Source organism: Pavona decussata, unplaced genomic scaffold (assembly GCF_977016875.1).
Source record: "Pavona decussata unplaced genomic scaffold, jaPavDecu1.1 SCAFFOLD_386, whole genome shotgun sequence".
NCBI classification, from domain to species: Eukaryota; Metazoa; Cnidaria; class Anthozoa; order Scleractinia; family Agariciidae; genus Pavona; species Pavona decussata.
In genome coordinates, this window is record NW_028145758.1 from 2,794,079 (window position 1) to 2,822,070 (window position 27,992).

The 27,992-nt window shown below is 38.0% G+C and overlaps 4 protein-coding genes across 4 annotated transcripts; 1 reads left to right on the plus strand and 3 right to left on the minus strand.

Moving 5' to 3' along the window:
- Window positions 1-686: 686 nt before the first annotated feature.
- Window positions 687-3,629, minus strand: LOC146451670 (protein THEM6-like). Its single transcript, XM_085098900.1, has 2 exons — window positions 3,317-3,629; window positions 687-2,470 (listed from the first exon to the last, which is right to left on the minus strand). The coding sequence occupies exons 1-2, from the start codon at window positions 3,586-3,588 to the stop codon at window positions 2,032-2,034; spliced, it is 711 nt and encodes a 236-aa protein (XP_084955026.1). The 5' UTR covers window positions 3,589-3,629; the 3' UTR covers window positions 687-2,031.
- Window positions 3,630-5,295: 1,666 nt separating this feature from the next.
- Window positions 5,296-9,247, minus strand: LOC146451671 (DNA-directed RNA polymerases I and III subunit RPAC2-like). The gene is made up of 5 exons (XM_085098751.1): window positions 9,092-9,247; window positions 8,904-9,004; window positions 8,326-8,402; window positions 6,048-6,127; window positions 5,296-5,913 (listed from the first exon to the last, which is right to left on the minus strand). Exons 1-5 carry the CDS (start codon window positions 9,185-9,187, stop codon window positions 5,845-5,847), a joined length of 423 nt encoding a protein of 140 aa, XP_084954877.1. The 5' UTR covers window positions 9,188-9,247; the 3' UTR covers window positions 5,296-5,844.
- LOC146451672 (vesicle-associated membrane protein 7-like) lies at window positions 9,154-19,534 on the plus strand. Its single transcript, XM_085098749.1, has 9 exons — window positions 9,154-9,276; window positions 11,039-11,193; window positions 11,612-11,669; window positions 12,225-12,274; window positions 13,946-14,033; window positions 15,028-15,121; window positions 15,756-15,823; window positions 17,324-17,416; window positions 18,509-19,534. The coding sequence occupies exons 2-9, from the start codon at window positions 11,048-11,050 to the stop codon at window positions 18,581-18,583; spliced, it is 672 nt and encodes a 223-aa protein (XP_084954875.1). The 5' UTR covers window positions 9,154-9,276; window positions 11,039-11,047; the 3' UTR covers window positions 18,584-19,534.
- A 529-nt stretch (window positions 19,535-20,063) lies between these two features.
- On the minus strand, window positions 20,064-26,391 carry LOC146451673 (cyclic GMP-AMP synthase-like receptor; the record flags this gene model as incomplete). The annotated part of the gene is made up of 3 exons (XM_085098748.1): window positions 20,064-24,536; window positions 25,248-25,441; window positions 26,243-26,391. Coding segments are annotated over 3 exons (1,311 nt in total), but the record flags the coding sequence as incomplete, so codon positions are not given.
- Between the last annotated feature and the right edge of the window lie 1,601 nt (window positions 26,392-27,992).

Consider the following 27,992-nt stretch of genomic DNA (forward strand, 5'->3'; position numbering starts at 1 on the left):
ACTTGAGGTGGCGGGTGATTTATCACGGGAGCTCGATAAAGGAAACAGCCATTGTGGTACTCGGCAACGTGGCGAGGTGATCCTTATCTATGCTTTAGCTCTTGAAATCCCTAACCTCCAGCCTGAAAAATGCACCCCTTTCGTTGGAGCCTCCCCTTATAGTTCTTTATAGGGGGAACCCCTGAAATTAGGAAGGGAAGCTGGATGGTGACCAGAGGTCGCCTTGAGCTTCCTTGATCATTGTAACTGTTGTCTAGCTTAGTATTTATGGGAATATTGCATTCTGAGAGAGTCAGCTGCAGATAGTCTGGAAATTCAGGAGGAAGATATATTTCGAAGGCTATTAATATCATGTTTGTATCAGTGAAAGTTTACAAGCTTACTTCTACTAATTTTGCCCACAAAACCTTGATATCATCCCATCTTGATTATTTGCAGCTGGGTCTCCAAGGACAGGATTATACTTACTTGCAAAGGGCAATTCAACCCCACAAAGTTTACAACATCTCACCCTACTGGTCAAGAAAAAAAAGAACGAAAAGGAGCTACAGGTTATCATGTTTCAGAGAAACTAGAGCTTAGAACAGGCGCAGGCCAATGAACTCACAAGACCACATTTTTCTTTCTTCTATACAAAAATGTGAAAATGTCGACTTAGTTCAATTAATTATTATGAAAGACCAAGCTTGTCTACACTAAGGAAGGCCAGCACATAATTTCTCCTTCAACATCACTGCTTTATCAAACAAACTGTTCATGAGAATAAGGGACATTATCACTAACAATAAAATTGCTTGATATTTCACCAAAATCTCTTCATTAATACAAGAAGAAATACACAGAGAACAGTAAGCAGATATTGGGCTTTATCAGGACTAAATGCTTCTTGGTGCTTTTACCATAATTAACATGTCATAAAACTAAGACATCAGCTACTTTGTGTATTTTTTAACAGGCTTCTCTGAACTCTTTAGTTAATTTACTTTTAATGTTTTCACAGCTAAAATGTATTTAATACAGTAGCTAAAGAAAAGGACAGAAACAGGAAAAATGTCCTCACAAACTGCTTACCCCTTTCACTAACAAATAACACAAAACTATACTTTTACTTAAAATTAAAAGGAGTTTGCAAATCATCCAAGAAAACATAACATTTGCCTCATGGCATTCAGCATTAATTTGATAACCTAACAACATAGCATTCCACTGAGTAGACTTTGCTGGTTTAGAGTCAGATTTACTATTAAAGGTAAAACATTACTCACTTAAATGCAACAAAAATTATGGGCTTCTTATGAACTTACTCTGTACAATGACAGCTTGTACATCATCCAACTTTCAAGGTCTGACTGATACCACATCAAATACGGGTCTAACCGATCATTTTTTCTATGGGATTGGATCCTCTAGTTTTATCCTCTTGTATTGAGCCTGTCATTTTCAATGAAAGATTAGCTACCACAACAAGTGATAGGGACCTTAAGATCTATGACGGCAACGTCAATGAAAACATCACAAAACAGTAGGATTTGATGCACAAACAATCACCCAACATATGTGTTAAATGAATTTTGGTATATATTTTTGCCCTGTTCTGCACATCAACAATGTAAATTAATGACCAAATCCCAAAGTTTAATGGAGAACATTGTTTTTGCCAATTCAGTTCCAAGAGAGTTCAGCTATGTTGTACAAGTTGTATGAATTGGAAGAGTCACCAAGAAGTTCAAGTAACAAAAACTCATATTTCGAAGTGATGTTTTTTTTTGGCATTGTCATCGTGACCTTAAGGTCCTTAATGCCATCCATGTAACCTAACTTTTCTACAACTTAATCATCTGACTGATACATGGTTGAATTCACTGTTCACAATAAATTCCCTGATATGAGATCCCAAACAAGAGTACAATGTTTTTTATATCCCATTCTTTTACTGATGCAACAATGTCTGATCTTAAAATTATGAAAAAACAAAATGCATAAAATGTTCCTTGAAACTGGATTGATGGTACTATCTTCAAGAGTCAAAAATCAGTCTTGTTTCTCCTCAACAAATGTTGGGATAGCAATCTTCATTAGTTCACTTGATTTCTTGTTGTATTTGATCCACAGATCCAGATCTTCTGGTTTTTTAGGGCATGTTACATCATCTCCATGGAGCAAAAACACCAGGTCCTCTGGTCTCCAAAATCTTTCACACTCTTCTCCAAGAATAATATGATTTTTTGTCAGCACAACAGCATAAACAAAACCCTCTTCATCAACAAATGTCTGCTCCATGTAAAACGCTTTTTCATCCCAAAACAAGATTCTGGTTTTAAGAAGTACTTTTTGAAAAAGTTCCAGTGACCTGCGAAAACGTATGCTGGAGGCGGCTACAGTTAGAACTAAGTTGTTCTCTATCATCGCATCATATATTCCACTTGAGATCCAAAAATTAACTCTCCCAAAGTCACATTCACGGAGGTATCTATCATAAGGGAAGAGGACAAAAACTATTAAAAGAACTGAGAGAAAGAAAAAGTGTGTACTTCTTTCACTAAAACAACATGCTGGTTGTGCCTTCCCCAGGACCTCCTTTCCTCAAGAAGGATAAACTGTAACAGTTATTAATGGCCTGCAGTCAGGTTAACCCCACATATAGGCCAAAGGAACTGAAACACTTCTTTGCAGATTTCATTCAAAACTATCAGACATTTTACAATAACTGTCAAAATTTTCTGCATGCTGATTGGCTCGTAGCTATTGTCTATATAAGAGTTTACATAACAAGCTGAATTCTACGCGCATTTTGATTGGTCCTTACTTATGATCTATTGGAAGACAGTCTCTATGCATAGATGACATAACCATTAACAACTTTTGCTTCTTATTATATAAAACAAATAGATTCCATGTTGCTGTACGTCTGTTCATTAAAAGACCACAGAAGATGTCAAAATGTTGTAAGAACAGCAGTGACACACCAGGCGCCACTTGTTTGTTCTCACCACATTTTTACGTCATCTGTGATGTATTACTGAACAGGCGCACAGCAGCATGGAATCTATTTGTTAAACAGATAAAGACAATGACATCAGATGTAAAGCTCATATTTTTTCCATGTTATTTAAAAAAAAAAAAACAAATCGAAGACATGGATTTCTATGGTCTATACTCCTTCAGACGATGTTGGATGATAAAGGAGAATTAAAATAATAATAATTAATAATAATAATAATAAAACAGCTAGGAGATCTTAAAGGAATCAAATTTGTGTTTTAATCTTTTGATTTTACAGTGTGCAGCAGCCAATCTTATCATGATTTTCACTCACCTAGCATTGTTCATGTGAAGATGGAGGTCAACATCCGAAGGTAGAACGAAGCAAGTCATTTCCGAAGCTTCAAGAAAACTGTGATTTTCTCCCCTGGCGAAAGCGAATCTTTTCTTCAGGGCGATCCATGTTACGCGTATAAAGCCATTAACGTCGAAAAATATATAAAGAACAGGGAATATGATGCCATAGGGTCCCAGTAGTCCCTTTAAAAGCACCACAGTAACAACTATGGCAAGCAAAAGCAACAACGAATTCTTTACTTGATCCATCGTTTCACTCTCCAATATATTGGCTGAATGCGGTCTGTACAACTGCGCGCACCTCGTTGCCAAGAAGTATGTCGTGTTAGAACGCACAGAGCGTCACGCGTAACACAGTAGCACCAGGACTCCTCGGGCAAGTATCTGATAATCAGGGCTGTCAACTCTCCCGGATAATCCGGGAGACTCCAAAAAAAAAGCGTATCTCCCGATCTCCAGAGTTAGGTCTGCGATCTCAAGATTTTTAAGTGTAGCTCCCGTTCTCCTGGTGAATGTCTGATAATTGCCGAAGTTTTGTATTAGGAGATGAAACTCTTACAGTGCAACGAACTCAACCGGGGCCACCCAACATTGATCAGCCAATCACAGTCTGGCCTTGGTAGTTTGTAAACCAATCAAAAACGAGAACGTTTCGTCAAATTTCAAAGTGTAGGATTTTTCGGTGGCCCCGGTTGAGTTTGTTGCACTGTAAATGTTTATTTAACATACTTAGAATATTCTGTTTCTCTTTGCCCCCCCCCCCCCCCCCACCCCCTTGAAGCCATGAATGTAACCTTGATGCCACGCCCCTGTAAGGCGCTTTGTTCTTGCTGGCTGGGAATTCATATCTCCATATTTTAAGACGTGCTAGGTTGACAGCCCTGATGGTTCCACTTTCAGACCATTCAGTTTGACCATTTTATGGCGTCTTTTAGGGAGATTTAATTGATAATTTGCACCGTAAGGAGGGGGAAATATTAATGCAAGGTTTGTTTTCTTGTACAAAGTTTTCATCTCACTTTAGAGCTAATTTCCAGCTAATGGTAAAGGAAAGTCTGAGTCTGAGGGACAAAAATCTTTGGGAAAATCGTTATCGATTAGTAATAAAACTTAAAGCAAAGTTCGTGTTCACCTCCTTTGTCTTTTCCCCACCCACCCCCCCTCCCTGTTACTACCTGTGACCAGTCTCTGTCCATGTCACTGTTACACATACATTGCCCACATATGCATTACCTTCCCCTGTTGCTTACCCACTTACCCTGTTGCTTCGATACAAAAAACTCTTATCTGATAACAGGTGTAAAAGAGTAAAAAAGCTAAGAGAAAAGGCTTTTCTGAGATTTTGGAAAAACATGTATTTGTGTCACTTCAGCTGTATGTTTAAGTCTTGAAAGTGTGCATTCCCTTGCCAAAAAATTGCTGTCACTGGTAACATTAAACACTCATGTCCAATATACACAAGCAGATATGATTCATCAAAACACCCTCACAAATCATACCATTGGTAAAAGATTACGATTTGTCAAAGAATCCTTAAGATTCATACCATCCAGAGGTCCTGGGTTCAAATCCCACTGTGACCACTAGGCTGGAGTTGTTCTCAGTAGCCCCGAATTCAGCTGGGGTGGGGGGGGGGGTACTTCCCTGAATAAGCTATATGGGTGTGTGCAGCCCCAAAGGGTATCGTTTGGGAACTGTTTTGGTCTGAAATACAACTTCTGTATCATGGGGTGTAGATACCAACCATTTCGGTCTGAAAGTCTGAAAATGGGTTTGGATTTTACAGAAACAAGTATGGATTCTAGAAATCAGGTCTGAAAATGGATAAGAATTTTTAAGGCCAACCATGTGTTTCTCAAAGCTCCCAAAGCCGCTGTAAGGCCCAAAAAGTTTTTTTTTTTTCTTATCCTGTTTTCTACAGACTGCGGGTAGTTTTTTGTACAAACTAACTCAATGTGTTTCTCAATCTTGGAAAATGTTGAATGCCTTTGCTTTCAAAATAATCAAAAATTGAAAAAATTGAAACGTTACACTTAGTATGCAGGAGACAAGATATCTAGCTCGAAGCAGTTTACTGTACAACAGTTTCAATGGAAAATGGATTTCTAATTTTGCATAAAACTGACCAAGAACTTCACAATTCATATAACTATTTCAGATAGCAAATTGGAGACTGTTAAGTGTTAATTAAACACCAACAAAAAGCCATTGCAGTCACAGTATAAAACATGTTTAGGCTAGTCACCAAGCAAAACAAGTTGAATCTAAGTTTCTGTCCAAGTACTTTGCAGCTTTTCTGTCCCAATACTTGAGATTATGCTCTGCTGTTGTCTATGGCTTTAAGAAGCTCTTCTTAAATGTGTTACTTTTCTCTCTTCCAGAGCTCTCATGATCCCAATAACTCCATTGCTTTGTCCACAAAGCTCCTCCAACATTTCTGTCATCCTGAAGCCATTCCTTTCATGGTTTGCGATTTTGTCAACTATCCACGCTTGTTGAGAGTTTTTAGTCTTCTGTGGCTGACATGTCAAAATCACCATTTTGTGTACCTTCCTTGTGCTCCTCAACAGCCGTCTGTTACAAAATATAAGTTAGAACAGAAAAATTCAACAAAATTCCTGTTAACAGGACTTTTGAAAAACAAACCAAGCAATATATATAATGAACATATTTCACTTAAAAAAAAAAATGTATCAAGCAGTGAAAACCTCAAATGTAGCCAGCATATGTTCACACAATGCAGTCAATTCTGATAAACCTCTTCTGAGGACATCTACAGCAGGAGGACCTACAAAATCAATTAATAATAATTTTTTACCTATTGTTTATTTATATTTTTACTCAGGACAAGCCTGAAAACCACCTGAGGGTGAAGTTGCCTCCTGACTAAAGATATTTGTTATTATTATTATTATTATTATTATTATTATTATTATTATTATTATTATTATTATTATTATTATTATTATTAATGTCGCAGTTCCTATTACCATAAAGTTAACTAGAGGTCTCAACAGACAAATAATAACAACGTGATGTTTGGCCTAAAGGGGGAACAACGCTCCGCGATCGGCGTGACAGACAACTCCCATAGCGTGACCATAAAGCCTTACTTATCTCCACAGCGCTATTAAACTGTATTAATGACCAGCGCTGGATCGGACAAGTTGTAGGCAGTTTCAAAACCAAAACAATCTAATAGCCTAACTCTCCACGGCACTACGAACTGAAACCTCCGGCCAGCATAGTGCAAAGAGTATTGGCATTTTTTTAAAACCAGCTCGAGCCTAATATTCCGCAGCGCTACCAGCCGACTCTGCCGGCATGCGCTGGATAAAAGCATATAACGAGCTTCAAGGTTATAGAGCTAATAATAGCCTAAAAACACAAAGCGTGGGGAAGTCGCTGCGAGACTTAACCGAACGCGAACCTGAGAGGTGAACCCAAATTTATTGGAAAAAACAACAATCAAACCTCCAAAGGGAGGGAAGGGTGGGAATTACAAAATAGAGACACTAAAGGTAGACCTTACAGTAGGCAATACAGCAAGCGAGTGATACTCGGACTTTTACTGGACCTTTTATAGTTAGACATATGTCTAGGACTAAGCCAATGGCAAGTAAAGTACCATCCAATACAAGAGATTCACGTAGAGCTGAACGAGACATGAATAGAGGTATTTATACCTTTTAGCCATACAAAACGAAGGATATAAATGTAACAGACGGCATCACAACATGCTAGAAGAAAAGGTATTGTACACGGAGAGTAAAAGTACATCCATGACCAATTTGCATTACGTAATGCTAACTGTTGACACAGTAACAACTGAATTCAAGAGCGTCACGCTCCATTAACTGCGTTTTACAATTATGTTGTAAAACTTTATTATTATTATTATTATTATTATTATTATTATTATTATTAATTTTATTATTATTATTATTATTATTATTATTATTATTATTATTATTATTATTATTATTATTATTATTATTATTATTATTATTTAGTTGCAAAGAAAATCTGCACTTTTTCTCTGCAAAATGTCAGCACAAAATTTTGTAACCCTGGAAAACACTTCCATTTTTGAAGGAGGTAATATGTTGTTTGAAATGCAAGAAAATGTCAGCTAGCATTTTTGGAAAAATAACAACAGCTAGAGAATTTGGGAAACAAAATTCCATTTTCTAAAACTTTCTGCTACTTAATTTTTGAGTTAAAGCATCCAAACAGATCAATCTGTATTAGCTTACACGAGTATGTCTTAAGAAGGGCAAAAATGATCTGGGGACATAGGGGACAACATTTAAAGTATTTTGCTTAGAATAATGTTCTTGTTGAGGGCTCCTGAATTTTCAATGTACATGGAAATCAGTACCAGCCTGATAACACTTGAAAAAAATCAAAATTTTCTGAAGTTATATAATTTAACATATTTATAAAAAGTAATAAATAAAACCAGGTTTGGCTCAAACTCAACCCGCTCCTGCACCACCACAAACTATTGTACACAAATCAAGTTAACCAGGGAGCTAGATTTTCTCATATAGAAAAACAAACGAAAACAAAGTTCTGTAACAACTTTCTAAAAATAAAAAAATATGAAATGTTGGGGAAAAACATCCTCAGAAAATGATAGCATTATTCTCAAGTTGGTTTCCTTGTCCTTGCCCAACCCCCTCCCCCAACCCCGGGGGTACTCCCCTATATTAACTATATAGCTATGTGCTGCCCCAAAGGGTATGGTTTTTGAGCAATTTTGGTCTGAAAACGGGTATATACATTTCATCTGTGGGATACTGACCTATCCAGTGGATAAAATTATTCGCTCTTTGAACAACTGGGGCCAGGTCTGGAAACGGGTGTGGAAAATGGCATGCTTTAATCTGAAATTGGGTCAGCATTTGGAGAACCGGGCGGCACACCCCTACCGAGAATTCCGAGGAGTAACCCCCCCCCCCCCCCCCCCAAGCTCAAACCTACCATTTGTTTGTATCCGAAGATTTATCTTGTTCTCAGATGGGTGCGGTACACTGTATCCACAGAATACAACATCAGGGCTTTAAAAAGCAAAAAGCAAACAGTCAGGATAATAATTGAAGGGATTGGGGTATAACCAGCCTATGGTGCATTTCAGATCACTTGTTGTTGTTTTAGCTCGTATTCACCAGAGCTTTTGCATGCGGCCTTGAATTCCGTCAAGAAACGTTGCTCTAATGTTTACTGGAGTAATCCGCAGCCTGCTTTGCGCTTCGTTTTGAAATAAAAATGGAAATCTTGTTCATAATCATAGAGTTTTATTGCACCCTTTTTTCACTTATTTTATTCTATATTGTTCAGCCCCGGGGCCGGACAATATGGAAAATGCCTCACTTATGCCAAACCTCCCCGGGGGGGGGGGGGGGGATGTGATGGGCATTGCAAGAATTGACTAATGCATTACAGGTTCTGTTAGGTTTTCTTAGCTTTTCCACTTAGTTTAACATTAATCCGATGCCCCTTACTTGAAGCCTTTGTTTAATTTAAAAGTCAGTGTGGCAAATAAATAAATAAATAAATACTTTTTCATGATGATATATCTTAACGAGTTCCCAAGGGTGTGATCTTCTTCGTGCAAAACAAACGTGGCACATGTCTCATCGTCTGGGTCACCCGTGGCAATCTGCAACACAACCGGTCAGATGAAATTTACCATGGCATAATAAACATACGATATCTAACAAGAAGGTTTATCATTAATCCCACATACCACTTCCAATCGTCGTTTTAACTTCTTCTCTGCCGCCTCGCCGGCCGCCATGTTGGATTTAAAATTAAAGATACGATGAAAGTGGTCAGCGGTCATTTTGACGATGACGTCATGTCAGTGGGATCAATGGCGTAGATTGAAGCTGTACTGAGCAAAGCAAGAAGATTCCCTGTTGAAAACGAAAGGTAACGCGTATGTTTTATAGAAAAACATCTGTAGGTTCTTTAAATCATATTTCAAACTAGCCTTTAACAAGACTTTGTTCTAAGTTGTTTCGTTTGTGAAGTTACGATCTGCAAGCATCAGCTTGATACATTTAAGAAGCGTCTGAAATTTTGCTCACAGGATGATAAGCTAATTCATTAACTCGAAAGTTGTTCGCTTTCCTGTTTTCAGTGCAGAAGTAACTGAAATCAAAACTAAGCTGAAAGTAAAGCCTTTTTTAGCCAGATCTACATTATAGTTTCAAATTTAATTTCACAAGCAAATAATAATTGTATGAATATTAATGTCATCGCCTTTTTGATAAGTAATAAGCTTATGACGTAAGATTTAAAATTATATCAAGCTCATTGCAGAAGAAATGATGCACCAATCAATGTTAAGTCGCAGGGGTGGGGAACCTAGTTGAGAATTTTTGTTCAAATCCCGCACTGCAGGACATTTGTGGGTGATGAAAAGAGTCAGCGATTCTGCGTTTACCCATTCACTGCTACAAGGACGTACTGAGTATGTGTTGTAATGGATTACACATGTGCTACAAGGACATACTGAGTATGACCTATGCATTCAGAAAAAATTTAAACTTTTGGAAAACCCAAAAGAACTGGTATAGAGTAAGACAATTTGTGAGCCATACACAATGGTAGAAACTGCCTTTGCTTTCCTCGCACGAGCCAGTGTATTGAATATATTCAAGGTGCTGATGAAGATGTTTCCACACAGGCGTGAAATAATGTGCCATGGCAAAAAGGTTAACAATGATATGTGCATAATCCTCTTTCTCTTCCTACTTGGCATTTCTAACCTTTTTTTCATAAGTGAACTGAAGTTCACTTATGAAAGTTGGTTGTTGTTTCACTTTCCATGACACCACAGGGACACAATTCTATTGGAGGGAAGGCACTTAAATTGGAGATGAATACTTCATCAGAGAAATGCACTATTTTATGCAATACAGTCAAACCTCGATTATCCGGACCTCAATTATCCGGACTATTCAATTATCCAGACTTTTTTCTCTGGTCCAAAATTTTTCATGAATATTAATTAGTTGTGATCTTGAAAAGTCAAAGTTGCAAAAAGCTGAATAATCTTTTCAAAAGACTGTTGAAACAGCATATTATCCTGTGCGCTTTTCAAAATTAAAATGATGTTTCTTTTGCTGTAACCTTTTGTTTACATTTCTATCTCATTAATATTCACATTTTCGATTATCCGGACTCTCGATTATCCGGACTATTTACCAAGGTCCCGACAAGTCCGGATAATCAAGGTTTGACTGTAATGCAGTATGACTGGGCACACCATGAACACTCGAATAATTTTTGGAATGTACATGTATATTGTGCTCTAAAGAAAACTAATCAGATACAAGAGGACTAAACCAAAAACTGCAAGGATTAAATGTTTCTGTTGTTTCTTCATGTGATTCGGCCTTAAAGCATGTGATTGGTTGAAGAACATAAATGTTCATGGTTTTCAAAGTCACATTGTCACAGAAAATTGAAGGGGTGCCTGGAAAAAAGCCCTTAGTGACTTCTGATAAATGGCTAGATTCTCCTTCCAATTTTCATTGTATTCGCTTGTGAAACAAAAGGAGAATTTCACCTTACATCAAAAGTCATATAGGCCTTATTCCACGCACCCCTTCAATTGTTGCATTTGATGTCAAATAGAGCATGTCTTTGTAAGATTAATTTTGTATTTTGTGTGATTTTGTCTCAGAAAGAAACCATGCCAATCCTATACAGTGTGGTAGCCCGAGGAACCACGGTGCTGGCTAAATTTGCCTCTTGTGCTGGAAACTTTGCAGAGGTCACAGAGCAAATTTTGAGTAGAATTCCACCTGAAAATTCCAAACTTACTTACACACAAGGAAGGTATGCCACTTCTAAAGCATTTTATAAAATGACCTTCAGTGATCATGCACTCTGAGTGGTTGAAAGCCATGATTCCAAAACTCTATAGAAACAAGGCAATGTTATTTTAGAATGGAAATTCAAAAGACTGGGAGAGCTCAAAGGAGCATTGGAAACAATGTTTTCAACTCCTACTATAAAGTTGTCAGTGTAAGCCCCCCAAATCCCAGATGCTTAAATCCGTTTAATAATAAGTCGCTGCTCATCCCCCCTCTCCAACTGAGTCAGTGACACTGTCTTAAAGTGTCATGGTACCATTGCTAGTGAAAATCCTTAGCATAGGTCAGAGCAACACCATATTTCATCATGTTAAAATATTAACTCTGCAACATGGAAATGTATTTGCTGTCCTGACACCTTTCTCTCAATTTATTTGCAGCTATTTGTTCCATTACATATCGGAAGACAGAATTATATACCTGTGCATTACGGATGATGTAAGGCAATAACGTAGCTTTTAACCTGAGTGGTAGTGATTTGAGATGGAAGCACTGTTATCATCTTAGTCCATAGACAGTTGATGGTGCTGAATTTTTAAATATTCTTAATATTTGTGTAAATAATTATACAATTCAGCCTTTGGGCTGCTATATGATTATCCATAATAAACTATCTCTATCTCTATCTCTTTCTCTATCTCTATAAGACGAAACTTGACATTGTATGACATTGTCTCTTTATGTCAAGGTGTATAAATACCATGTGTGAAATGTAAAATTGTGTATTTGGAACCTTCCATGTTCGTTCCTCTCAAAAAGGGTTGGGGGGAGAGTTACTGAGGTAGGGAACAAGGTGTACTAAACCCGATGTTTGATAGTCCATGACAAGAGAAAATTTGATTTGACTTGTTTTTGTTGCTTTAATTTTTCTTAATGTTCATCACTTCTGAATTACTATCTCTGTTGATTTGGAGAACCACATTTTAACTACAGTTTTGGAGGAGTTGTTGTTCAATATTTTTATGGCTGTTCTCTATTGTCTTTTTAACCAAGGGTTTTGAAAGGTCAAAAGCATTTTTGTACCTAACAGAGATTAAGAAGCGGTGAGTAGCTGTCCCATTTGTGTTGTTCAATAAAATATCCCTACCCCAACCATGCAGGGTTTTTTGGCTTGGACTCCCTGCCTAGCCCTCTGGAAAACTTTAGCTTTGGAGGCTTCTTTACCATCAGAATTTCCTTTTTTTTTTTGGGGGGGGGGGGGCAGGGAGGGGAGAGGTGAGGAGGGAGAGTATAGATGTTTTCTGGAACTGCACATGTTTTGTATTGTTTTAATTTAAGGACGGTGCCTACTTTTGTTACTGTGCATACATTCTGCGCATCTCGATATACTCGGGTTTTCTATGGGTGGTACCTACTAAATACAAGGATATTTTTGCGCGGTTTAAAACTGTGCGGAGAAAGCAGAACTTAGCAAGTGCTCTTGGTATCCAAAAAGACAATTTAGGGTAACCATGCATTTTTCAGAGATAATAAAGCTTCAATTTGGTGAAAAAAATGCCATACATTGCTTTGTATTTTACTGTTTTTTAGAATAATATTGTTGCTTAATTATCTCCACAAAATACATGGTTACCCCCAATTTTCTTTTTGGATTTCAATAGCCCTTGTTAAGATCTGCTTTTTCCGCATAGTCATAAACCACACAAAAATTCTTCTTTATTAGTAGGTACCATCCTTTAATTATCCAGAGTTGATGTGGGCATTAGAAATCTTGCTTTACACCACTATGACCCAGGTTCAAAAATATCTGGACATGACTGTCACACCAGAGATCAGGCTGGAGACTACCTTTTTAAGTCACAATCCTCAGTTCGTTAATTCATTTTACAAAAAGTATAGGGAGGGTGGTCAAACATTTTTTATTACATATGTAACATTATAAAATAGCCAGGGTCAAGCAAGCACTGTGATTGGTCAAACTGAGTTCTGTATAACTCCACAATGCACGAAGCATACGTATGGTGCGTACATTATAATTGTACATATGCACGGAGCACACGTCAGATTTTTTGCCTGTGAAAAATCTGAGAAATTCAGAGACAGAATGCGCTGTCACTCCAGCGATTCGCAAAGAACAGTCTCTTGTACTGATGTTTCCAGACTTTTAATTAACTTGAACTTGTCTCTCAACTCCTTAAAACTTAAACTTGACTTGTAGTTAACTTCTTGAACTTACTTACGACGAGACGAAAAACTAAAACAGTTTGACTTTTTACTTGATTGCGCGCGCTGTCGCGTGCCCTGTCGTGATTGTGTCGTGATCGGCAAGAGCACGCGCTATTAAATTATGCGTTATCTCGTGTAAGGAGAAACTTGATGTTGATTCATTAAAATTCGCACTTGTCTGAGGAGTTGCGATTGTTTATATTTTATAAAAGAAATAAAAAACTTGTTCCTCGTGCATTGTTGAGTTATATAAGCACTTGGGAATTTTTAGGAACACTCGAGAAGTGCAGAGAGGCACTCGCCTACGGCTCGTGCCTCTCTGCACTTCTCTCGTGTTCTTAAAAATTCCCGCGTGCTTATATAACTCAACAATGCACTCAGCGCGTTTTTTATTTCTTTAATAATTGTTAAGGAAAAATCTCACACATGCAGTCAGTATGGATCCACTGCTTATTCCACATTATTTTTAACTAGTTATTTCTCTGTTGATTTCACATAAAAACCATGCTCCAAAATGGATGACAAATTGTGTGGTTGTCTTTTGCCAGGTTTCAGACTGCTTACCATGGTCGTGCTCAGACAGCTCTGCCTTATGCAATGAACAGTGAATTTTCAAGAGTTTTATCTACAGAAATGGTGAGTTAATGTACCATGTATTGGTGATGATACACTCATAAACACTCATTTGGGGAAACAATTATTATTTCTTTTGATTTCCAAAACTGGCTGAACTCACGACTTACAGCACAGACATTGTTAATTAGCTAGTGTGATTTCCCCTTTAGTTATTAATATTTCCATCCCATTTCAGTCTATTTTTCCATGTTGCCATGCTCCCACCAATACCTTAGCTGTACTGCTCACTACATAATAATAATAATAATAATAATAATAATAATAATAATAATAATAATAATAATAATAATTTATATAGCGCAAACCTCTATATGGCTATATTCAGTTGCACTTCACAATATTGTTGAAATACATGTAGAATCAGGTCAAGAGCAACTAAGAACACAAGAAACTATTAAAAACTAAAAGCCCATACAATCAAAGGCAGCGATTACCTAGTCAATTAACTAGTTAAATACAAGACATGAATAAAATTTAAAAAATTAGTTTTAACAGTGGTCAGTCTTGAAAGTGTCCAATGTCAAAAACAAGTGTCAAATAGCTGAAGGTAATGCATTCCACGTACAACTTGAACAATAGGGCCAACACTCGTAATGTCAGGACTTGAATCTCTTTACAGTGGCCAAATTACCTCTTCAACTCTGTTTATAAAACCAAGCATCCAGTTATCTTCTATACTCACCGCAAGCAAAATTACAATCAGGATTCCTTTATGTGGTCATCCATGTGATTCTTGAATGAGTGATTAGACTTTGCTGTATCTGATCATGATGTTGTTTAATTTTTTTTTTTTTTTTTTTTTTTTTTGGGGGGGGGTTAAAATTTTTCAAAACCAGTGTAATTTTCATTTTTCTTTGTGCAGTATTCATATTTACCATAAATGATCTGAGACAAAGGAAAATAAAAATCAAACTGGTTTGAAAATTTATAAACCAAAACAACATATTTTTGAACCACTACATATCCCTTACATTTCAAATGTTTTGTTTAACAGAAAAGGTTTTCTGACACTGGAGTTCAGACGGACAATTTGACAAGGGTACAGGGAGAGTTGGACGAACTTAAAGGGATCATGGTAAAAAATATTGGTAAGATTTTGTATTTGATGTGTTGTTTCAGTTAGCCCTAGCACTGACAATGGACTAACGCTGAAAACATCAGCACTCAAATCTCTTTACGGTGGCCAATTTACCTTTAGTTATCAAATCTTTTGTTAAACCAAACATTTTGTTTCTGCTCCACACTGTTGCAGCATCGTAATTTCTTTAGAAACTAATCCCCTAATCATTAAGAGTTCGCTCATTGTACGGGTCAAGTTCAAGCCTGAGCCAACTTCGAGTCAGTTCCCGTTTCTTCTATTTTCTTCTTCCGTTTGCTTCGTTTTTGTCTTGATCAAAAGCTGTGATTGTGATTCTTGCTTTCATAATGATGTGCCAACTGATGTTCAAAGCATTAAACATGAACGAGATATTATCTCCAACGCAATCACGAGAATTCATTGTTGGTAGCAGTCCTCATTCATTCTCGCCATCTATAAGTTTCCTGAAAGGGTTTGTCCAATGTTGTTGGTAACTAAAGCTTCAGTCACTTTGCCTTGTGAAACCCACACGTTGGGATATCCACATCAAACTTGGCTCATGACTCGAACTTGACTTGGGCTCGATCTTGACTCGTGCTACGTTTAAACTCTATCATTAAACTCCTTTGTATTTTTCCTTACAGACACCATTGCACAAAGAGGAGAGCGCTTAGAACTGCTCATTGACAAGGCAGAGGACCTGAATACCACAGTGAGTTTTCAATTTTAGTGCCATCATATTGGCTGCTCTCTGTTTTTGTAAATTGTGACAGGCACAGTCAAATATGTATAAGTTGGCTAGCATAACAACAGAGCTCCAAAAGACATAACTTGTTGTTGCAAAGAAAATCATGACCTTTTAAAGCAACTTGCTTTAGATACTAATGTGTTGAGAGAATTCAGAGATTCAAAATTGATTCAGTGATAAAGTCAAGGGTTTTTTGCAAGAGAGGCACCTGTGACTTCTTTTTTTTTTTTGCCTTAAAATCGAGCAATTTTAGCAATTATTGCTAAAAAATAAGCCCTATTTTGGTTCAGTCCTGTATACAAAAGAAATCAGGGCTCATCTCCGATGTAATATAATTTATTCCTCGCAGCTGAAGTAAAACAAAGGAAACAAAACATCCTCAAAAATAACCTAACCCTGACTATAGTCAAACAAAGAAAACGAATAAGTTAATTTATTAAAAACTGCATCATTGTATAATGCAATTCGAGGAATTTGATTGGCTTAGCGGCCATGGTATATGAGCAATTATACCATGGCCGAGAAATGGCGACCATTAAATTGCCTTCTGGTCGTTCTTGCACAGCGAAATCAGTAAGATCTGGCAATATTTCTCGGTTGTTTTTAATAAAACAATTATTCCACTTGCACTTGTTGGATATGAGATGATTATAGCCAACTCAGCGCTATGCGCCTCGTTGGCTATCTATCATCTCATATCCAATGCGTGCTCGTGGAATAATTGTTAAATATTACACCGTGGATAACCCGAAATCAGTCAAGCATCAGTATCTCTTTTTTGTAGGTCGCTTTTGTTTTCTAGAAAAGTAATAACCTATTTCTTGTGTATTTGTCATTTTGCACGCAACTACCAGTAAGTTTCTTACATGAAATAGGGATTATTTGAAGTATTTTTGATTTCAAACCATTTATTATGCTGTGCAAAGTGGTTCTACCTTAAGCTTGAGAATGTATTATAAAAATCCTTTTGAAAGTTTGGCTGTTAAGAATAAAAATTAGGGGGTGTTTATGTGTGAAAACTCGCACCAGTGCGAGTTTGATACCGGTATGACATTGTGGTTTCATACCATGTTTACATGAAGGGACACTTCATGTCGACCGACATGATTGTGACGCCATACTGAATTGGATATCGAAGGCTGCACATGCGCTTCCCATTCCAGACTCCCGGGAGAGTGATTTCATGCTGGAGCGAACAGCCATACCGCGTTCACATGACATCGGAATGAGTTTTCCTACCGGAATGAAAATCTCGCTCTGGTACAGTTACTGGGGTGAACTCGCACCGTATGACTCGCTCCATTATGAGATTTTGTGCTGATATCATGTAAACAAATACAGAGCCACAAGAGGGAACTGGAGTGAACTCGTACCGGAATGAAAGTCGTGCCGGTATCATGAAAACACCCCTTAAAATAGGCCAGGGATAGGAGTAAAATGTTAATGGTTTTTGTTCTTCCCCAGTCTCTCACATTCAAGAAATCCAGCAAAGGCCTGGCCAGAGCCATGTGGTGGAAGAATGTCAAAATCACAATCATACTTGTTATTGTGATCATAGTAAGTGTAAAACACCACATATTGCAGAAATTGGCCTGAAGGGCAGCTAGCCAAATGCACACTAGAACTTAGGTGACTTTTTATACGCACCCGATCTGACACCAGGTGCATTAACCCTTTGAGCACTAACAGTGATCAGCATCAAATTTCTCCTTGTATATCAATGCTTATTTAACCCTGAGGTCATGAGAATTAAAGATGTGATCACCCCAGGTGAATGTTCATGATATTTTAATAACTTCTTCGCAGTACTTTTGTAAGAAAAGTATGGGGACAAGATAGGAGAATTTGTTCTTTGATATCATATAATTAGAGGTTAAATGGTTAAGAGTGGGTGGCGAGGAGTACCTTTAACCTATACATTTTGTTTGGCGTTCTAAGGTGGTTCTTAGTGGAATGCAGCTGTTGTAGTTCCCAGAGGGATGGGGGCTGGACCATTTCATTTTATTGATTTATTTAGTTTTCTTTGGGGTTGGGGGTGGGATTGGGCAAATAAAAGATGACCTGCAAAGCTTTTCTGGAAGATATGTAGAGTGAAATGAAGCAAAAAGTTGAAAAAAGTGTTTTTTTCAGTCAGTGACTCAGGTGAAAATCTGAAAAAACCTGAGGTTTCCCAACAGGAGTTGAACCTGAGCTGAGGCCTTGGTGGCCTTTCCTACAAGTAGGCTTGTTTCGCTGACTGAAAACATACCTCTATCATTTATTGACCAGGCTTAAAACATAACATCACACAATTTTAATTTCTTTCGCAAAGCAAACTCTTTCTTCAAAGTTAGCGCCCTTGAATTGCATAATGCAACTGGTTATTCTGCTTGGTTTGAACTAATCAGCATAGCAGGAAGGAAAGTGGCCGAGTTGTCTGAGGCGCTGACTAATAATCCCTTCTCTGACCACTAGCTGGATTTCTTTCATGTTAGTCCCCTGTTTCAATCCTTGGTAATGCTTTGTAAATAGTCAACTGGTAAGCCTCCCGGCCAGTTGGGATTTTTAAAGATACTTGTGTTTAGTTTGCATTATTTAGCAACTCAGTGTTAAATAAAAGTTGTTATTATTATTATCTTTCATTTATTGTTATTTTCTGTTATTTTCCAGCTTGTTCTTTACTTCATCATATCAGCAGCGTGTGGTGGATTGGACTGGGGAGGATGTGTACACAAAAAGGATTAGATAGTGCTTTAATAATATTGATATCGATTGCAGTCTGAGGGGGTGATCTATAAAGTTCAGATTAATCTGTTTTTCAATTCCCAAATGTTTTCTGTAACAAATATAATTATGATAGATGAATTTTTAACTGAGTGACACAGGCATGCTCAGAAAAAGAAAATCCAAGTTCTCCCAACAGGAGTTGAACCTATCACCTCCTGATTACTAGTTCAGATGTTCTTCCACTGAGCGAACTAGTACTCAGAAGGTTATCGGAAGGTTTGACTCCTTCCTGTTGAGAGAACTTAGATTTTCTGTTTCCATGTATGCCTGTGTCAGTAAATGAAAAAAAAAATACATCCATTATATATTCACCAGGCTTAAAACAATATTATCACATTTCTTTCAAATATAATTTGGAAAGAAGTCTCAAGGCTTTATGTTTAATCATCCACACAGACCAAGCTTGTTTTATAATTGAGCCTCTCACTCCCAAATCCTAAAGTGTGACCTTTCAAATGAAACCTAATAAACAGTAGTTTTATTTTGTATTGTTTATTATTCTGCATAAGATAGTCCTGTGTCAATGACATCCGTGCCCAACATAGACAAATTAATAATTGTTACAGTTTGTCAAGACAAACAGTCCATAGATTCTGGAAAAGCAGTAGCCGGTCCATTGAGGGTTCGTTAATGGTCAGGGCCTGTCAGAGTTTGATGATCTGTAAAGTTTGTGGTCATCAAAACTTTGCAACCGCCACAGCAAAACAATATATTCCTATTCCCCTGAATGAGATGCAATTTGCAGCCTGTATGTGGACTGACTATCCATTTCCCTGTGTGTACCGACCATTCAGATCGTGAACTGGCTTTGACAGACTGTATCAGTTTCTCTATATTGGACAACCCTCATCAATGAAGCTTCTTTGTAGTACTTTCCTGTGGAGCTATTAAATATGTTCTACAAAGTGATTCTAACTTCTGAGTCTGTGGATAATACCCTAAGGTATGAAAGGTGTCCAGTGTCACAGGTGGCCCAAGAAACTTTCACATGCACCAAATATTCAACTTTGGCACCTAACATTTCACAACCTGGACTCCTTGGAATTACTCAGAGGCAAAAAATCTGAGTGCAGCAGACTCTCAGAAGCTTGACTCTGATTGAAAAGAGTATTTTTACATCCAGTACATGTAGTAAAGTTCAGTAAACTCAACACTAAAGTAACAAAAATTGTCTCTCACGAAATTCTCATTACCTACATTAGAATCAAATGATTAGCAATCAGTAAGGAGAAGTATTAAGGTCATTTCAGGAAAGAAAGTTCTGGGGGAAAAGGTGTTGGAATCGTCCAAAAATTTGATGTGTTCATCCAAATATTTTGTCAAATGGTTTCCGAGCCAACAACCGCAGTAACACCAGGTTGAAGCCTCCTCATGGAATATTAAAATTCAGCCTGAAAGAGGCTGAGTCAACTGATGCAACAAGTTGTTGTTGTTGTTGTTGTTGTTGTTTTTTTTTTGTTTGTTTTGTTTTCTTTTTTTTTACCTTGAGGCTTTATTGTCAAGCAGAAGTTTTATTTATCAAAAGAAGTCTTTTTGGAGTTAAAAATTTAGATCCTGGCAGTTTTAATCTCTCACGAAGGACAGCTTGTTCAAATGTTGAAATTTCTTATGCTGTACACGAGGGGCTGCAAAACTGGCATCTGGCGTGCGTTTCTCAAACTCCCAAAGATTTCGGACCTGAAAAACTATTTTACATACACAAAATGCAGTTGTTGACTGTTTTGAAGGCAAAGACATTTTTAGTTTTCTAAGATTAAGAACACATTGAGTTAGTTTGTATGAAAAACAACTGGCAATCTGTAAAAAGGGATAACAAGAATACTTTTCGGGCCTGAAAGTTCTTCGGAAGCTTTGAGAAACGCTTGCCTATAGGAGAAAAGTAAAAGGTTTTGTAAAGAAAACCGTTTTGGTGGACACATCAAGTTCTGTAACACAACCTCCAATGTCAAAAATAATTCATTTATTTAATGTCCTTGAAAATTAACAAAAAGAACAAAACGGTAAAAAAGGAAAATCGCAGAATAGATTTTACAAATGTTCTATTAATAAAAGTAGTTTTAAACCGAACGTGGTTTTAGTTATAAAAGTTAAGCGAATGTTCTTTTCCATAAAAAAAATGTTGTGTACCTAATGAACACTTTTTTCTACATGGCATGATGTCATTCATTTCATGAGTTACATTCAATTGACTTTCAAACTTTGTGGAACTTGTGTAAAGAAATTCAACATATACAACTAATTTTTTTTTCTTTCCAGAGCCATCTTTTTACCTAGTTTGTTGTCCAAATACAACCTTGCAATGTAACACCAGGTATAGTTTAAAGGAATGAATAATGTTCAATAATTTAAACTTGCGTTTCTAGCAGATGTGATTGTTGACAAAATTATAGATATTTTTCAATGACTCGCTTCCTAATCACACCCACCCTAATCTCGTACCCAAATCTCCCACGGTCAGACATTTTCACATTTCCAAAACTGCAGAGTGAGATCTGGGTACGAGATTATTCCCACCCTTCTGGACAAACACTCTGCTACTGTCCCAGCCACACCCAAGTAATTCAGTAAACCCAAAAGCACATGCCTTTCCTCAGTAAACACCACTTTATGGTACCAGGAGTACAACCTGCGTTGGACACCAGGGGCCCGTTTCTCGAAAGTCCCAGTACCTACCGGGCCCGTTAAGTATACAGTATTTTTAAATGTTTTTTTCGCCGATTTCATAGTGATTACAGACATGGTACTTGGCCAATGTTTTCATAGAACTATAAGATGTTAAAATTTAGTATTCAAAGCTAACATAGAAAGTCTTCTGTTAAGAAACATTTATCACCAAATCAGTTGTCAGGTCATGTGAGTTACCGGCACTTTCGAGAAACGGGCCCCAGTACCAAAAACTGTTTTTAACCACCCGTTTCAAAGAAGACTGCGAGCAGTCGTCCTATTTTCCTCACATCGTACTTGCCAGCTGAAATGAGTGTTTTTTGAAAATAAACGGCCGCTCGCGTTTCTCGACTTCGTTTGATCAAAAATAATAGAAGAAAGAGACTGCTCTCGGTCTAGCTGTAAAGCAGACGCGAATGAGAGAATTTTGACCATACCTCGCCCCGGCGACCTATAAGTGTAGCAGGTGTTCCATAAAACGCTTTACAGCGCGATCGAAAAACAAAAAGGAAAACAGGAGAACCCTGGACGCTGTTCCAGGGTTCTCATCCCTAAACGCTTTCTGCAAGACCTATGATGATCCACCGTAGGGAAAAAGGTGACGATTCCTTTTGAACCTAACACAACCAACAAACAAGAAAGCCGAAATTATGGAGAACTACTTCGTCCTTCTACTAACGACATTATAGTTTGAAGGTTTTAGAACTTTTCTGTGCGATTTTAGTCCCCCATTTTATGGGCGTTTTTAGGTTTTGCGTACGCTAAGGATTATTGGTATATGCACCAGTCGCCATCTTCTTCGGTACAGTGGACTTACAATAAAAACTAAAAAGTATCAGTTGTTCTCAAATAAACGACAGCAAGAGGCAACCAGCGTTCCATGTCGATGGATATCTGTTCAGAAGGCCTAAATCTCCTCAAAAATTTGCATGAAGTTCTCACTGAGAAAATCATGAAGTTTTCTTCGGTAAAATGTCTGCTCCAAATTTCAAGACACTGGAAAACCAATTCCTTTCGTTTTCGAAGGATCAGTTCAAAATGCGAAAAAAAAAAGGTCAGCTAGCATTTTCGTTAAAACAAATGAAAGGTAGTAAATTTCGTCGGGGAATAATATTCCGTTTTCTAAAACGTTTTCTAAAACGTTCTGCAACTTAAGGACGGTGCCTACTATTGTTACTGCGCATACGTTCTGCGCATCGCGAGATACTCGGGTTTCCTATGGGTGGTGCATACTAATACAGGAATATTTTTGCGCGGTTTAAAACTTTACGGAGAAGGCATAACTTAACAAATGCTTTTGGTATCTCAAAAGAAAATTGGGGGTAACCATGCATTTTTCAGAGATAATTAAGCTTCAATTTAGGAAAAACTCCCATACATTGCTTTATATTTTGGCGCTTTTTAGAGATATTACTGCTCAATTATCTCTGAAAAATGCATGGTTTCCCCCAATTTTCTTTTCGGATTCCAAAAGCCCTTGCTTAGATCTGCTTTTCCCGCATAGTCATAAACCGCACAAAAATACTTCGGTATTAGTAGGCACCATCCTTAAGTTTTCAGCTAAGGCATCCAAGCAGATCAAACTGTGTTAGCTTACACAAATATGTCCTTCAGTTTTAAAGCGGTTTCCAATTGAGTGTCGTAAAACCAAAACCGAAGTAATTACTTTGGCCAATCACAACAGATGTAAACAACACAACGAGCCAATCAGAATTCGAAGCAAATCCATGAAACAGGCGCCAAGCGCGGGAAAACGCGTGCGTGGCGCAAGTTTTGTTAACCAATTACAGAGTGTAGTACAGCGAGACTAGAGTGGTTTCCAATTCAGTTTCGTAAAACCAAAACCAAAGGAATTACTTTGGCCAATCACAACAGATGTAAACAACACAACGAGCCAATCAAAGTTCGAAGCAAATACATGTAACTGGCGCCAAGCGCGGGAAAACGTGTGCGCCAAAAACACGATTGGTTTTGGTTTGGATTCCCATTGGTAGAGAAAGTGGCGCGAGTTTTGTCAACCAATCACAGAGCGTAGTAATGCAAAACCAAAGCAAACGCGAAATTACTTTCGACACTCAATTGAAAACCGCTCTAAAGGGCACAAAACGATCTGGCAACACGGGAGACAGTAATTCAGTTTAAAACGTTCGATTTGGATGTCCCTGTGCAATTACCTGTAATTCTCATGTACATGTGCCCTCGTCAACTTTCAGTTATGCGAAAATACCGGCCCGTACCTTCGTCACCGTTTATGGATGGAGAAGTTAGACCTCTTACATTCACAGTTTCAAACTTCTCAGAAAATTTTCCGCATTTTCAACGAGTGGTTTAACAAGAACACGTCTCAGCTTTTCAGCCAAACGTACGGTGCGTTTGTTTTGAGCCATCTCTGCAAAGAGATTCAGATTTCGGACAAAAAAGTGTGGCAGCCTACCTTTTTCTAAGCGATCGATCAAACTTTCAAAAAACTTCACCACACTTTCTCCAAGAATGCTGTCGTTGCTTTTCGCGCGTGGATTCTCATAATGAAGGTGAAGAAATAACATCTTCAAATGGAACGACGTCAGAGGTTTGAAGCGCTCTTTCATGGCCTCGAATATTGCCTTTGTAATTCTGAAATACTTCTTCTCACTGCCTGATGGCCTCAAGAGTGTTTTCTCTGCCACTGAAAAGGAAATTCGCCAATACACTTGAGAGTCAAAGGGAATGCCTCTCTCAGAAGGACAATGTTTCGCTACAAGGTGAACCTTTGGCTCTCTCATCTTGATTTCTTCAACTTTTCCCTGCGTTGGCGATGTCTTGTTTGTCGCAAAGTTTCCCCACGCGCTTGCGCATTTAGGCCATTCCAACACCTCAAGGCTTAAGACGAGATCCAAATCAATTTTCCCATCAATGGTCAGCGTAACAGCAGGACTTTTCGAACTTGCATTTCCATTTCGAATATTCGAAATCCTTGTCCGCTGCGAAGTTGTCATCGATTTCACTGCCTCACGCACCAAACGGTGGAAACGGTTGACTGTTTTCCGAGGCGACAAGTATTTTCCATCTTTGGTGAGAAACTTACCCCAGATCTGTCGCCCTTCCGTCACATGATCCTTAAACTTAAGTTTAGCGAAGCCTACACTCGGGTCTCTTAACCTCACTGGATACTCAATGCTGAAAAATGTTCTGAAGCGATGCGCTTCAAATACAAGCATGACATCGAACTCACGAGGGTGTGAAACTTTTAAATGTTCATAGTAACTACCTGGAATAGAATGAACCAAATTAATAATGTAGTAAGGGAAAATGGAAAAGAAAAAAATTCTACCAAGACAGGAATCGAAGCCACCACCGCCGGATTTGATCAACCGTTGTTCTATTACTCTATGACCTCTATCGACTGGGCTACGAGGCCGAGGTGCGGCAAGCTCGAACATTCTTGAAACTATAATAGATAGCGGGGTTACTTCCTAAAAAACCCTATGCTGCTGTGTCAGTGGCACCATGGACGACGGCCTTAGGATATTCCGAAACAAGTTATATAAACTGAAAAACGTCGTTCTTTACCGTACCTGTGATTGGACACATTTTTTGAGGCGTCAATTACGTGCATTTAAATGGGTTCTTTCTTGCTGTCTCTGTAGTGTTTTGCAAAACTGTTTGGATAAATTGCTGACATTTTCACTAAAAAGAGTTTCTCTCAGACTTTCTGACCTCGACTTTTGTTATTAAAACTATTAATTGGTAATGTGACCTCGTGTAGTTCAATCCAGGAGTAATCACGGTGCTCGTAAAAGAAAAAAATAACTCGCCCGATCAATCCCTGAATTGCATTCCGCTCAGTCCAATTGCCATTACTTATCATCATCATAATCATCATCATTATTATTATTATTATTATTATTATTATTATTATTATTATTATTATTATTATTATTATTATTATTATTATTATTATTATTATTATTATTATTACCTGAATTGAGTATTTCCAAGGCAAATCTTTTGTCTTTCTTGCGTACTTCTCCCAAAATATTCTGAAGGATTCCTTTTACAGTTTCCGAATTCCGGCTGATTTCGTTTCTGCGTAGAACAACTTTGTCTTTGAAAAATGTTTCGAATGGTCCACTTGGAATTACTGCAGCAGCTGGGGAAGCCTTTTTTAAAGGTCTGAAAAGGAAGAGAGGTCAGAAAAGTCAAAATCTGCAGAGTAATTGTTACTGTACAAAACAATAGTTCAATACATCAGCCATGCAACCAAGAAATTTAAGGAGCCACAAAACACATCTCTATAATGATCTACACGGCTATACGCATGTGCAGTGGATGATATCTGAAGTGCTAGCTGAAAAGCCGAATTTCCCACTGAGTGTTAGCCCTAGTAAGGGCCTTTAATGTAAAGACTGAATCTTACCTTGAACTCATGAACCGTTCACCCTTGCCTTAGACGTCTCCAGGGTATCGCAGTATAAAGGATATCAGACTCAAAGAACTCGCTATTTTCTGACTCAATGATGCGTGTATCGATTGTGACATGTGATTTTCATGATACTTGATTATTTTGACTGTTATTTTTACATTTTTTGGCGATTGTAAACATTGTGAAAACTTTTTCATACGGAATCGAACCCACGACCTCCGGATTTAATCGTCCGTTGCTGTACCGATAGGAGCAAGTGGTGGGTGATTATGGTGATAATTGCAGCAATGTGAATGTAAAGGGTACAAATGAATGTTGTGCTGCTAGCAGTAACGACACAAATGATGGATCCGATAATTTAAGAAGTAGTTAATTCTCTGATCCATCCTTTTTGCCTTAGTGCTAGCGGCACAACATTTTTTTTTTTAGTTCATTATGGTAAAAAAGTAGATACGAGTTGCACGTTAATGATGGGGGACGTTTTGGCCAGCACGTAAGCACTGCGGACGTTATGATAATGTTATTAAACACAAACAGAAAAGTTCCTTTACCTCTTAGTAGGAGAACGAACACTTGTCTTTCGAATCAGACGCTTTGGAGACGGGATGATCTTCCCAGAGCTTCTGTTTCTGCTAAGAGGGCTCACCGGCCAATGTGGCACATTACCTCGACGTCTCGGCGGCGAAACAACGTTTTTACTTTTCTCCCCACAGCCTGATGCTTCAACAGATTGCTCTCCTTGATGGCTTGAACGGCCTCTACGATCCCTGTGGCCTGTAGCTTGAGGTCGATAATGTGCCGTTTCCCTGGTTTTCCGAAAATTTGTGGCAGGAAGTCGAGGGCACCTTCTTGTTTCACTGCTTGGATTGTTTGGATTGTAAGTAGGCTTGCGGAGAATACCCTTTAGATCCTGGTGGATATTTCTTGCTTTTACGTCTTCTGATCGTTTAGGTTCCACTCTCAAAATACCTTCTAGTGTCGCCGGTGACCTGTCCCTTTTTATATGCCCAACTTGAAATCGTAACCTTTTCGGCCTGTGTTCATGCAACTGGACTTTCGAACTTATGACTTTAAGTTTCAGCCTCTTAGTCACTGTTTGTTTGATATATTTCGTGGAAGCATAAGAAGCGCACATTTCAAACAAGAGATAAAGTTTCGTTGAATTTCTTCTGGTCGATCGTTAAACTTTTAAAACAGCTGTGTACAAGGGGGATTCCCAGGACCTCACTTCTCTTTTCCCGGAAATAATGCGGACCGGAACTTTGTTTGACGACAGGAAGGCTTAATGGGCCTCACCCTGAAAAAGAGAATAACTAATTGGTCAATCATTGTTTACTTATTGTCCATTCTATTAATATATTGAGGTGTGGGGCCCTCCCAAGTAAAAGAAGTCGGCTTGGCATAAGATTCTGGGAAAAATGACGTGGTTTTGACTTAACTGCCTAGTAACGGAAGTAACCTAAGAATTTTCCATGAATCCGTGAAAGAACTTCCGGTTACTAGAAAACATTTTACCCTTCGATACGGTAAATTTTAAACTTTCCCTGCATTCGAATCAAATAAAGACTTAAAGTTTGCGATAAAAACCTTAAATAATTAACAAAGTTGTTGTACTTGAAAAGAAGGAAAAGAAACAGTTTTCACTTTTACAGTTTGAGGTCATCCGTGGGCCGTGACATGAAAGTTTTCATTTCCTCAATTTAATATTTCGGTGAAATAAGCAGCTATCCGATCACACAAAATTTTTATTTGGAATTGAGTGGTGTCTTAATCTCTGAACTAATATATCATACTTCATTTGCCGCTCATTCATTCGTTCATTCATTCATGATAACTCGTTAGAAGAAAATCTGGACAGTAGAAGTATTTAAAATCACAACTATACTGAACTGAACATGAATAAACTTTACACAAGAGTGAATCAGAAATTCGTACCAATTTACCTGTGTATTGTGAATTCCTGACGGGTACCCCGCCCAAGACGATTTGATCTAACTTCTTCCGCTAGATATCACAGCTGATTCGAGATATCATAAACAGTGCGGGAACAGCGAGGAAGTGTGTACCCTACGAAACTCGTCTAGTAACGAGGTCGATCTAAGGAAATGTTTTCTGTCTCTAACACGTGGTAGCAATTTACCGAAAACCAGTAAAATCCTACTAAACGGAAAAAGGGCTCCGTCTTTCGTTCTTTCGTGCCGAACAGAGGAGGATGAGGTGAAGTAGAGAGCTGTCTATTTTGGTTTTGCTTTTTAAAACCTATTTCAGTGAAGTAATATATACACTCCGTCACATAAAAGA

What these genes read in the sequence shown, in the direction of transcription:
- LOC146451670 (XM_085098900.1), bottom strand. Translation starts at nt 3,588, where the DNA reads ATGGATCAAGTAAAGAATTCGTTGTTGCTTTTGCTTGCCATAGTTGTT. An exon ending in CTTCACATGAACAATGCTAG is followed by an intron (nt 2,471 to 3,316) that starts GTGAGTGAAAAT and finishes CCCTTATGATAG; the next exon opens with ATACCTCCGTGAATGTGACT.
- LOC146451671 (XM_085098751.1), bottom strand. Translation starts at nt 9,187, where the DNA reads ATGACCGCTGACCACTTTCATCGTATCTTTAATTTTAAATCCAACATG. An exon ending in TAAAACGACGATTGGAAGTG is followed by an intron (nt 9,005 to 9,091) that starts GTATGTGGGATT and finishes GTTGTGTTGCAG; the next exon opens with ATTGCCACGGGTGACCCAGA. An exon ending in TCTTCGGATACAAACAAATG is followed by an intron (nt 6,128 to 8,325) that starts GTAGGTTTGAGC and finishes TTGATTTTGTAG; the next exon opens with GTCCTCCTGCTGTAGATGTC.
- LOC146451672 (XM_085098749.1), top strand. Translation starts at nt 11,048, where the DNA reads ATGCCAATCCTATACAGTGTGGTAGCCCGAGGAACCACGGTGCTGGCT. An exon ending in GATCATGGTAAAAAATATTG is followed by an intron (nt 15,122 to 15,755) that starts GTAAGATTTTGT and finishes TTTTCCTTACAG; the next exon opens with ACACCATTGCACAAAGAGGA. An exon ending in CAGAGGACCTGAATACCACA is followed by an intron (nt 15,824 to 17,323) that starts GTGAGTTTTCAA and finishes GTTCTTCCCCAG; the next exon opens with TCTCTCACATTCAAGAAATC.